Below are 13,402 nucleotides of genomic sequence, written 5' to 3' on the forward strand. Positions count from 1 at the left end.
AACCACATGATAGATCTTCAGTGTTATTCCTGACATCAGCGCTGCCAGACACTGGGGAGAGGCCAATCACATTCTAATTTGGCAGGAACAGCGGAGAAGCCAACGCGCTATTAATTAGAAGACGAACGGGTCCGGAGATCTCCGATCCTGCTGAGAGCGCGACATGGCCAGCGAGGACCGTGACCTACAGGAGACGCACACTGCATTAAATCTGCACAAAGCCCTACAATGTCTCCCAACCTCACCGGACACATGGTTTGGTTTATTACCCGGATCATATTTATACGGCCTTGACTTGGCCTAATGAGAAAAACTAAAAGAAAATAAAAAATTCACAGAACCCGAATTGTATCAAATGTCCGTCAATTTATTTATTTATTCTTGTAAAATTGATAGGACTCCACACCCTCTCTCTGCAAAGCCAGAGGATTCATGGGAAATGTAGGCAGCGTTAGGAAATCATTTCAGTGATGGAATTGCATCCAGTATGGCTGAAAACTCAAGCCTGCCACATCAGATAAAACAGGTAAGCACGAGGAATACACAAGAACCTTTACATTTTCCTCCAACTATAGCCTATGCTGCACTGTATAAGAAAAAATAATCCTGGAGGGCTCCTTAAATTCTAACCACCAGTCCCCTAAAGAGTCTCCTCTAAAGAGTCAAATAGGAGGGGCTGAAAAGCACAGGATCACGTGACCTAGGACTGTCCAGTGAAATGGAACTTAAATGGTGTAAGGTTTATACAAGTGCAGTTTTGTGGGCCATTATGGGTGGGGCTTCAAAGGTTCCACAAAAGAGGATCGGAATATTGGGAGGTATGAATGAGTTCTCTCAGCCAATCGGCAGCTGTGAAAATGATCATGTGGTTAAAGGGGTATTCTGGCTTGGTACGGCTTATCCCCTATACAAAGGCTAAGGGATAAGATGTATGATCGCAGGGGTCCTGCCGCTGGGGACCCCCTCAATCTTGGTGCAGCCCTCGGCATTCTGTGGAGGGCACTGCCTCCGAGGCCGAGACGTGACGTCACGGGCCACACACCCTAGTGACGTCACGCCCCGTCCATTCATGTCTATGGGAGGGGGCGAGACGCCCCCTCCCATAGACATGAATGGAGGGGGCGTGGTGTGACATCACTAGGGGGTAAGATGTATAAAGCCGAAATACCCCTTTAAGATTGTGACTCTTCTAAGGAGTCCTGTTAATATCCTTAAAGGGGTATTCCAGGAAAAAACTTTTATATATATATATATATATATATATATATATATATATATCAACTGGCTCCAGAAAGTAAAACAGATTTGTAAATTACTTCTATTAAACAATCTTAATCCTTTCAGTACGTATGAGCTTCTGAAGTTGAGTTGTTCTTTTCTGTCTAAGTGCTCTCTGATGATGTCTCGGCAACCGCCCAGTTTAGAAGCAAATCCCCATAGCAAACTGGGCGGTTCCCGAGACAGGTGTCATCAGAGAGCACTTAGACAGAAAAGAACAACCTTAACTTCAGAAGCTCATAAGTACTGAAAGGATTAAGATTTTTTAATAGAAGTAATTTAGAAATCTGTTTAACTTTCTGGAGCCAGTTGATATATAAAAAAAAGTTTTTCCTGGATTACCCCTTTAATGTCCTGTTCCTATTTTTAGGAGTCATCGGGTTGTCACATGATCCATATCATAGCTTATGACTGGCTGAAGGCCATCACATGATACACCATGTGTCTCCAAAGAAAATTGTTACAAAAATGTGCCGGTTGCTTAGCAACCACTTCCCCTTACCTCCTTTCTTGCCGTCATCTTGACTGCTGTCCCCTGTGGGTTGTTCTTTTGCCGGGGCGGCTTCTGGACTGGCGGCAGGCACATCGGCTTTTTTGGGCTCATCCTTTGCTTGGTCCTGACCCGAGGAGTCGCTTGTGCCCTTTGCCTCTGACTTCATTTGCTTCTCCTCCGATGGGGATTTTTCCGTGTTTTTGGCGCCTTCCTCAGATCCCGCCTCTTGCTTTTTATCTTCCGAGGAACTATCGGCCTTTTTCTTATCGTCTTCAGACAAAGGTCCATCACTGGTGGGTTCCACCGTTTTTGGGACGTCGTTGTCTGTCTTTTCGGCATCCTCCTTGGCGTCTTCTTTGTGGTTCTCCACGGGTTCTCCAGTGTTCTCATCTCCCTTCTTGTCGCCCTTCAGTTTTTTCCGGATTATATGTCCACGGAAGCTGGCCTGGATTTTGGTGGCTGCTTTATGGGCTTTGTCCTCTGGCTTATTTGCATCTTGTTCGATTTTTTGGTCGCCATCCTCGTTTTTTTCCACCTTTTGGAAGAAGAAAGAAGAAAATTTCATGAATCTGCCTTGTTACAAAGAAAAAAAATCAGCTTCTTGTTTCACAAGAAATAAAAATTTTTTGACCCTCTGGGAATTTTTGTGACTGTTAAATTGTAATAAACGACATTTCGGTACAAAGTGGTATGAATCATTCATGAGCCCCCCCGATCCTCGCGCTCTCCGGTGGTTTACTAAACGCCACAAGACTAAAGATATCTCAGCCTAGTGATTGCAAACGCTCATACACATGTCATGATCTGCTTAAAAGAGACGTAAACATTTCAAAAACTACACAGAAAGGGCCCAGACCCTACAATGATACACTGATGTCTACCTAAAATATACAGTAAACAGGGGCTTAAGCTGCAGAAGCTGTAGTCCCACCGGGGAGGAGACCTAAACCAGTATAAAATGGTCTATTGTACTTGGGGGTCCTTGGGGCTCAGGAGCTTCAAGTTTTGGCAACTTTCCAGTTGTTAAACCATTAAGGAGAAGACCAATATGGCCACCATTAAAGACCAATATGGTCACCACTGAAGACCAGTATGGCCACCATTAAAGACCGATATGGTCACCTCTGAAGACCAATATGGCCATCATTAAAGACCTATATGGTCACCACTGAAGACCAATATGGCCACCATTAAAGACCTATTTGGCCACCACTGAAGACCAATATGGCCACCATTAAAGACCTATATGGTCACCACTGAAGACCAATATATGGCCATCATTAAAGACCTATATAGTGGTCACCACTGAAGACCAATATGGCCACCATTAAAGACCTATATAGTGGTCACCACAGAAAACCAATATGGCCATCATTAAAGACCTATATGGTCACTACTGAAGACCAATATGGCCACCATTAAAGACCTATATGGTCACCACTGAAGACCAATATGGCCATCATTAAAGACCTATATGGTCACTACTGAAGACCAATATGGCCACCATTAAAGACCTATATGGTCACCACTGAAGACCAATATGGTCACCATTAAAGGAGTATTCTGGTGAAAAACATTTTTTTAATCAATTGGTGCCAGAAAGTTAAACAGATTTTTAAATGATTTCTATTTAAAAATCTTAAATCTTTCAGTACTTATAAGCTGCTGTATGCTGCACAGGAAGTTCTTTTCTTTTTTTATTTATTTTTTGTCTGACCACAGGGCTCCAGTTAAATAAAAAATAATAAGTTCACCGGAGTACCCCTTTAAAGACCTATATGGTCACTACTGAAGACCAATATGGCCACCATTAAAGACCAATATGACAACCATTAAAGACCAATATGGTCACCACTGAAGACCAATATGGCCACCATTGAAGACCAATATGGTCACCATTGAAGACCGATACGGTCACCACTGAAGACCAATACGGCCACCATTGAAGACCAATATGGCCACCATTCCAGACCAATACGACCACCATTGAAGACCAATACGACCACCATTGAAGAGCAATACGATTACCATTAAAGAACAATATGATCACCACTGAAGACCAATATGGCCACCATTAAAGACCAATATGGTCACCAGTGAAGACCAATATGGCCACCATTGAAGACCAATATGGTCACCATTGAAGACCAATACGGTCACCACTGAAGACCAATACGACCACCATTGAAGAGCAATACGATCACCATTAAAGAACAATATGGTCACCACTGAAGACCAATATGGCCACCATTATTTCTAAGACCAATTCTCATATCTTCCAGTGCCAACAGTCCCCAAGACTCCAAGATGCTTCTTCCAGGTGTGACCAATGACCATTCATGTGGCCTACTATGGGGACACCACTATGGAAACATGAACACAGCAGGTGGCAATGGGTCGGCTGCAGACACATGACCGTCACTGTGACCAATTCTGCTGGACTGATTATTTACATGAATTTAATGTTTATTGAGATGATTGCATCCCGTCTTCCTGCTCCTCCCACAATTATTGGCGCCATCTTGTTTCTGAACAGCTGCTCCTTCTCCCCTCTCACAGCACAAGTCTCACACAGAGCCTGGAGCAGGGACACTGCAGCTGCATCCCCCTCCTCCCTCCCTACCTCTCCTATCCTCAACTACAGGTATACAGACTCCCGACTGTGGGGAGGTAATGAAGACACTATATATATATATATATATATATATATACATATATATATATATATATATATATATATATATATATGTAATCTTAGTTCATATAAATTTATCATTTATGACTCATGAAGAATGCATTTACTTTGGATTTATTTTTTATAATTAAAATGGATACTACTGGTTAAGAAATGTGTGGATGCTTTCTTCCTGAAACAGCGCCACACCTTTCCATAGGTTGCATTAGGGATTGCAGCTCATCAGTAATACCAGCAGAAAGCAGACGTGTTTTATTTATTTATGTTTTTTTTCTTAATAATCCATTGTGACCCTTATGAGACCTGGAGGAATTTAAAGGGGTACTTTGGTCCATTTTGTTCAGAACTCTAGGAGCAGGAGGCCGCGATCGTGACTCACACCACGACCCCTCCATTTATTTCTATGGGAGGGGGGGGTGTCGGCTGACACGCCCCCTCCCATAGACAGGAATGGGGGGGGGGGGGGGGACATCACGAGGGCATGGCACGACCACTGCTGCAGGAACCCAGCGTTTGTTTAGAATGTTGAGTTCTGCGGGAGATCGGGGGGGGGGGGGGGGGTTGCTCCAGCAGCGGGACCCCCAAGATCAGACATCTTATCCCCTATCCAAAGATGTCTACCAGAAGTGTACCCTGGTGGTACTCCGGTGGAAAACTTTTTTTTTTTTTTAATTCAACTGGTGCCAGAAAGTTAAACAGATTTGTAAATGACTTCCATTAAAAAATCTATATCCTTCCAGTACTTTTTAGCAGCTGTATGCTACAGAGGAAATTCTTTTCTTTTTGAATTTCTTTTTTTGTCTTGTCCACAGTGCTCTCTGCTGACACCTGATGCCCGTATCAGGAACTGTCCAGAGCAGGAGAAAATCCCCATTGCAAACCTATGCTGCTCTGGACAGTTCCTGACATGGACAGAGGTGTCAGCAGAGAGCACTGTGGACAAGACAAAAAAGAAATTAAAAAAAGAAAATAATTTCCTCTGTAGTATACAGCTGCTAAAAAGTACTGGAAGGGTAAATATTTTTTTATAGAAGTAATTTACATATCTGTTTAACTTTCTGGCACCAGTTGATTTAAAAAAAAAATGTTTTCCACCGGAGTACCCCTTTAAGCTCTCCTTTTCCTTTTCTTTCTCCTTTTTTTCCTCTTTTTTTCCCTATTAAGGAGAATAATGGTGAAGAATAATAAAACCTCCAGGCAGAGCGCAGCATTAACGCCGCGGGGACCTGGCCATGGATTGTGCGTCTCGAAATATTTTACAAACTAATAATGGACAAAAGCGGCTCGGAGAAAGGAAGAGTCAGACGTGTTACAAAGAGGCGCTATTCATAAAGTAAATATTAAATCTCCGTACGACGGCGACACGGAAGAAACTGTATTGTACCCGCAGCGCCGGAGCCAAGAAACCAACAAAAGCGGCTCCTTATGCAATTGCGACGCAACCGGCACTGCTCAATATAATCAATGCGCCCCCCCATGGAGAGACACAAAGCCACCTGCGGAGGATTGACTATACCGGACCGCTCACTGCGCGCTGTGATGGTGAAAGCGAGTTGGTTAAGACAGTCCGTCTAGTGTAAGATAGCGACACATCTACGTGTAATGTAAATAAAGCGCAGCAGGTATCGTCTTATTGTATGTAAGTCCATAGGATCCTGGAGCTGGGACACATATTTGCGCATTAATAGGGGAAGGGGATTCTGGGAAATAATCATTGTATCAAGATTGAAAGTTTTGCAGCTTAAAGTGGTACCATTTTTTTTTCATATCAACTGGCTCCAGAAAGTTAAACAGATTTGTAAATTACTTCTATTTAAAAATCTTAACCCTTCCAGTACTTATCAGCTGCAGAAGTTGAGTTGTACTTTTCTGTCTGACAACAGTGCTCTCTGCTGACACCTCTGTCTGTTTCAGGAACTGTCCAGAGCAGGATAGGTTTGCTATGGGGATTTGCTCTTATTCTGGACAGTTCCTGAGACAGACTGAGGAAAACATTGTTTTTTTTTACCGGTAATACCCCTTTAAAGGGGTACTCCGCTGCTAGACATCTTATCCCCTACCCCTTATCCCCTAAGATGTCGCGATCTCCCGCAGCCCCCCCCCCCATGTTCTAAACAAATGCCGGGTTCTTGCGGTAGTGGTAGTGATGTCACGGACACACACCCTTGTGACATCATGCCACACCCCCTCCATTCATGACTATGGGAGGGGGCGTGTCGGCAGACACGCCCCCTCCCATAGACATGAATGGAGGGCGTAGGGGGCATGGCTGTGATGTCATTATCACAGCCTCCAGTTTCGAGTGATCTGAACAAAATGTTCATAGCACCGGAGTACCCATTTAAAGGAACATAAACAAAATTAATTTTATCGAGAACAGCGCCACCCCTGTCCTGTGCGGTATTACAACTTGTCTCCATTCATTTAAATGGAACTTAGCTGTAATACCACACACAAGAAATCAGCTTTGTCTTTCTAACCCTGGCTATCCTCTCTAATAATAGCATTTGTGTTTTACAAAATCTCTGCTAGCTCTCAGTGAATGGAAACATTCTTGGCTGGTAAAACCAGGATTAGAAAATGATGGCTGTTTTCTTGTAAAAAAAAAAAAAAACAGTGCCACAGCTATCCACAGGTTGTGTACGGTATTGCAGCTTGGCGCCAATTTATTTTAAAGGAGCCTGATTTGCATTACCAGACAAAGCCTGTGGACCGGTGTGGCGCCCTAAACAGAGCCTCATGTGTGTATTGTGTATAGTGTTATTATGCTGCTTTCTCTAAGGCAGTGTTTCCCAACAAGTGTGACTCCAGCTGTTGTAAAACTACAACTCCCAGCATGCCCAAGCAGCGTTGTACCCAGGATGTACCTACGTACCTCTGGGTCGACCTTTTTTTTTCAACCTTATGAACCATGTTACTATGTTACTATAGGCTCGGAAGGCAAGTGACTATAGGCAGCCATCTTATCCCTGTAAAATACAGGCAGTGCATGTAATACTAAAGGGTATGAAGATCCGACTGATCGTATTCCAGCCTTTATAGAAATCATTACTTAAGGTGAAGAATAACCGGAGAGAAGAGCGAGCACGTGATTCACGCTGAGAGATCGTGTTAATTGCAATCAAGCAAAGTATCTAATAATAGATGAGACTGAGAAAATGGATTTCATCAGGAAAGATGGAGTAAGAAGACTCAGAACAGGCGACTGACATCTGGGAGGTACTAAAATAGAAGTGCATGTGACCCCTTCATCATACTCCTAAATGTATACAGACCAGACCCCTTACACAGATACACCTCACAGACCAAACCCCTAAAACAAATACAGCCCCCCAGACCAGACCTGCTTAACAAATACAGATCCCAAGTCAAAATCCTAAACAAATACAGACACCAGACCAGACCACTAAGCTAGTACAAACTCCAGACCAGACCATCTAAACTAATATATACTCCAGATCAGACCCCTAAACTAATACAGACTCTAGACCAGACTCCGAAACTAATCCAGACTCCAGACCAGACCCCTAAACTAATCCAGACTCCAGACCAGACCCCCTAAACTAATCCAGACTCCAGACCAGACCCCTAAACTAATCCAGACTCCAGACCAGACCCCTAAACTAATCCAGACTCCAGACCAGACCCCTAAACTAATACAGACTCCAAACCAGACCACTAAACTAATGCAGACTCCAGACCAGACCCCTGAACTAATATATATTCCAGACCAGACCCCTAAACTAATAGGGACTCCCGACCAGACCCCTAAACTAATAGTGACTTTAACCCAGACCCCTAAACTAATCCAGACTCCAGACCAGACCTCTTATACAAATACACAACCCCGATCAAACAAGTACAGACCCAAGACCAAATCTCTTATACAAATTCAGACCACAGACCTGACCCCTAAACTAATACAGACCCCAGACCAGACCCCTAAACTAATACAGACCCCAGACAGGACCCCTAAATGAATACAGACCCCAGACCAGACCCCTAAACTAATACAGACCCCAGACCAGACCCTTAAATGAAAACAGACTCCAGACCAGACCCCTTGATTAAATTCAGACCAAATATCAAACTCCCTAATCTAATACAGACCACAAACAAGACCTCCCAAACTAATACAGACCTCAGACTAGACCCCAAAACTAATACAGACCAAGAACGGACCCCAGACCAAACCTCTTAAACGTACAAACCCCAGACCAAACCCCCTAAACAAATACAGACCCCAGACCAGCTAAATACAGACCTCAGACATGACTGCCTAAACAAATATAGACCACCCCCCTCCCTCCCGAACATACCGCTTGCACAAATACAGACCCCAGACTAGAGTCCCTAAACAAATACAGACCCCCCCTGGGCCAAACCCCCTGCACAAGTACAGATCCTAAACCAGTCTCCCTGAAAAAAGACAGACCCCAGGCCAGATCTTAAAACAAACACAGGCTCCAGACCGGACCCCTATATAAATACAGACCCCAGACCAGACCCCTATATAAATACAAACCTCTTAAATAAGTACAGACCACAAACCAGACCCCACAAATACAGATCCCAACAAATATAGATACCAAGCCAGACCCCCAAATAAAGTGGACCCCAGACCAGAGCTGCTATAATAAGACTACCCAATATTATAAATGGCAGATAGTTAATGGGGGGCACTGATACAGATCTTATATTGGGGCTCTGCATTCCTTTAGGCCTTTGGGGCCGACCAGTTCTCATCCACACGGCCGCCCCCTCATGACTCCATGTGTGAACCCGACCGTCATCCTGATGAGGCGTGAGATCCTGGCATCCCCACAACGTCTCATTCTAATACTTGGCGGAGCGGGCTGGGTGACATGGAGCCATCTGTACCCTGGAATTCCTGTCTCATAGTAACCTGGCAGCCGGTGGCAGAGATGGCGCCCCTATTGTGCGGACGCAGTCATCAGTAGGTCGCCGTACACCGGGATGAATATTAGCCACGTGCTAAACGCCAAGATACAGAGCAGAGGATGTAGGGTTTTTATTTCTTTTATTTTGTTTTGGTTTTTCCAGATATTTTCTATTGGTATTTATTTAGTTTGTTTTTTAGGTTTCATTGTACATCACTTAACCCTTTAATGACCCGTTCTATTTGGGCTTGTGGACAATTTGTATCCCTCCGTGTAATTTTATTTGTAGTGATACATTTCATATTACCATAAAACTAATGGCGGAATAAAAAATAATATATATATATATATATATATATATATATATATATATATGTATACAGTCATGGCCGTAAATGTTGGCACCCCTGACATTTTTCTAGAAAATTAAGTATCTCTCACAGGAAAGGATTGCAGTAACACAGGTTTTGCTATACACATGTTTATTCCCTTTGTGTGTATTGGAACTAAACCAAAAAAGGAGGAAAAAAAACAACAAATTGGACATAATGTCACCAAACTCCAAAAATGGGCTGGACAACATTATTGGGGCCCCTTTCAAAATTGTGGAAAAATAAGATTGTTTCAAGCCTGTGATGTTCCTTTATACTCACCTGGGGCAAGTAACAGGTGTGGGCAATATAAACATCACACCTGAAAGCAGATAAAAAGGAGAGAAGTTCACTTAGTATTTGCATTGTGTGTCTGTGTGTGTCACACTAAGCATGGGCAACAGAAAGAGGAGAAGAGAACTGTCTGAGGACTTGGGAACCAAAATTGTGGAAAAATATCAACAATCTCCAGGTTACAAGTCCATCTCCAGAGATCTAGATTTGCCTTTGTCCACAGTGCGCAACATTATCAAGAAGTTTGCAACCCATGGCACTGTAGCTAATCTCCCTGGGCGTGGACAGAAGAGAAAAATTGATGAAAGGTATCAACACAGGATAGTCCGGATGGTGGATAAGCAGCCCCAAACAAGTTCCAAATATATTCAAGCTGTCCTGCAGGCTCAGGGAGCATCAGTGTCAGCGCGACATTTAAATGAAATGAAACGCTACGGAGGAGACCCAGGAGGACCCCACTATGGAGGAGACCCAGGAGGACCCCACTATGGAGGAGACCCAGGAGGACCCCACTATGGAGGAGACCCAGGAGGACCCCACAATGGAGGAGACCCGGGAGGACCCCACTATGGAGGAGACCCAGGAGGACCCCACTATGGAGGAGACCCAGGAGGACCCCACTATGGAGGAGACCCAGGAGGACCCCACTATGGAGGAGACCCAGGAGGACCCCACTATGGAGGAGACCCAGGAGGACCCCACTATGGAGGAGACCCAGGAGGACCCCACTATGGAGGAGACCCAGGAGGACCCCACTGCTGACACAGAGACATAAAAAAGCAAGACTACATTTCACCAAAATGAACTTGAGTAACCAAAATCCTTCTGGGAAAATGTCTTGTGGACAGATGAGACCAAGATAGAGATTTTTGGTAAAGCGCATCATTCTACTGTTTACCGAAAACGGAAAGAGGCCTACAAAGAAAAGAACACAGTACCTACAGTGACATATGGTGGAGGTCAGTGATGTTTGGGTTGTTTTGCTGCCTCTGGCACTGGGGGCCTTGAATGTGTACAAGACATCATGAAATCTGAGGATTACCAATGGATTTTGGGTCGCACTGTACAGCCCAGTGTCAGAAAGCTGGGTTTGTGTCCGAGATCTTGGGTTTTCCAGCAGGACAATGACGCTTTCAATTGCGCCGTTTTCCATGCAGGATTTACATTCTGTTTAAATAGATCTTACAATTATGCTTGTGTCAACACTGAACGCAATTTGGGATTTATTTCATTTATTTTTTTTTTTTATTTTAAACATTTTAAATTTGAAAGTTGGGAAAAGTTGGCAAACAAACTTTTTTAAATTAAATTTATGATATAATATCATTTTTATATATTTCTAAACTTTTTTTTCTTTATTTTTTCTTATTTATTTATGCTTTTTAAGTCTCCGTAGTGGACTCTGTAGAAGCAACCGTTAGATTGCTTAGACTGATTAATGCTATGCTTTTGCTTAGTCTTGATCAGTTGGATCGGTGCTCTGCAGGTAAGGCCTGCCTGAGGCTGACTGTATCAGCAGATCTTGCCAGGACAGGCAGAGATGCCTAATGAAGGCCTCTGGTTGCCCATGATAACTAGTTGGTACCCCATTAATATGTTGCAGGGAGTGGGGGTGGGGGCTGATCTGGCGTCCGAAAGGAGCAGCTCCTACCAAACCACTTCTTAAATGCTGCAATCGCTATTAACAGAGGCATTTAAGCGGTTAAATAATTGCCATCAACATGATCACTGACCTTACTCCAGGGAACCACAGAGTCTAGACCTGTGGTCTCCAAACTTTGGACCTCCAGATGTTGCAAAACTACAACTCACAGCATGCCCGGACAGCCGTTGGCTGTCCGGGCATGCTGTGAGTTGTAGTTTTGCAACATCTGGAGGTCCACAGTTTGGAGACCACTGATCTGAGCTACTGACAACTTTGTGCTGCCCTGATCCATTGTAACAAACCCTTTGTGGTTAGTATTTACATAATCTAGATTGTTTCCATTCACTGATAATAAGCAGAGGTGGAATGTTTTAGAGTTGCAGATCTTGTTCTGCACTTTTTACAGGTTTTTCTGAGACATCTGGAGACGTAATCTCCTCCTGTTTATAAAATTGTATCCGCGCTGATCACTGGTTTAGATCTGATCCGTCCTGGATACTTTATGTTCATGTTTCTGTGTCTGGAGAATGATCGGCCTCAGGTGATATATCTGTATACTGCTGCTATCTCTATGGGATCAGGATATATAGTAGTTATACACCTTCCCTCCAGCTCTATCTGTATACTGCTGCTGCTATCTATATGGGATCTGGATATATAGTAGTTATACACCTCCCCTCCAGCTCTATCTCTATACTGCTGCTGCTATCTCTATGGGATCAGGATATATAGTAGATATACACCTCCCCTCCAGCTCTATCTATATACTGCTGCTATCTCTATGGGATCAGGATATATAGTAGTTATACACCTCCCTCCAGCTCTATCTGTATACTGCTGCTGTATCTATGGGATCAGGATATATAGTAGTTATACACCTCCCCTCCAGCTCTATCTGTATACTGCTGCTATCTCTATGGGATCAGGATATATAGTAGTTATACGCATCCCATCCCAGTTCTATCTGTATACTGCTGCTGCTATCTCTATGGGGTCAAGATATATAGCAGTTATACCCCTCTCCTCCAGCTCTATCTGTATACTGCTGCTATCTCTATGGGATCAGGAGGATATATAGTAATTATACCCCTCCCCTCCAGCTCTATCTGTATACTGCTGCTGCTATCTCTATGGATCAGGATGTAGTAGTTATACACCTCCCTCCAGCCTTATCTGTATACTGCTGCTGCTATCTCTATGGGATCAGGAGGATATATAGCAATTATACCCCTCTCCTCCTGCTCTATCTGTATACTGCTGCTGCCATCTCTATGGGATCAGGATATATATTTGTTATACCCCTCTCCTCCAGCTCTATCTGTATACTGCTGCTATCTCTATGGGATCAGTAAATGTAGTAGGTATAAACCTCCTGTTTTTTTGTGTCTTGCCAAGATTTTTGGTGCTATTTTACCACAAATGTCTTACAAATCATGGTATAAATGTGTCACTATTGTTGAATTTCTGGAAAATCCCAGCAAAAGTAGCCAAAATGCAGTAAAACTGTGTGGAAAAATGTAATAACATTTCTTTAAAAAAAAAAAAAAAACTGTACATAATGTGAACTGACCTCAAACCAAGTCTAATCAGATCACCCAACTTAACTCCAGCACCAGCAGCCTAATTACATGACCAGGTGCAGTGATCAGACTTCACACCCTCTCTCTGCAAAGCCATGGGAAATGTAGGGTGCATTAGGAAATCATTTCAGTGATGGCCTTGCAA

General features: G+C 43.5%; 1 protein-coding gene across 1 annotated transcript in view; it reads right to left on the minus strand.

The window, feature by feature from the left end:
* Positions 1-13,402, minus strand: part of GAP43 (growth associated protein 43) — a 95,745-nt gene that overhangs the window by 62,859 nt on the left and 19,484 nt on the right. The window contains exon 2 of the mRNA XM_056559917.1: positions 1,781-2,306. Coding sequence (XP_056415892.1) covers positions 1,781-2,306 — 526 coding nt within the window. The remainder of the gene's footprint in view (positions 1-1,780; positions 2,307-13,402) is intronic.

This window comes from Hyla sarda, chromosome 2 (genome assembly GCF_029499605.1).
Source record: "Hyla sarda isolate aHylSar1 chromosome 2, aHylSar1.hap1, whole genome shotgun sequence".
In the NCBI taxonomy this organism is placed as follows: domain Eukaryota; kingdom Metazoa; phylum Chordata; class Amphibia; order Anura; family Hylidae; genus Hyla; species Hyla sarda.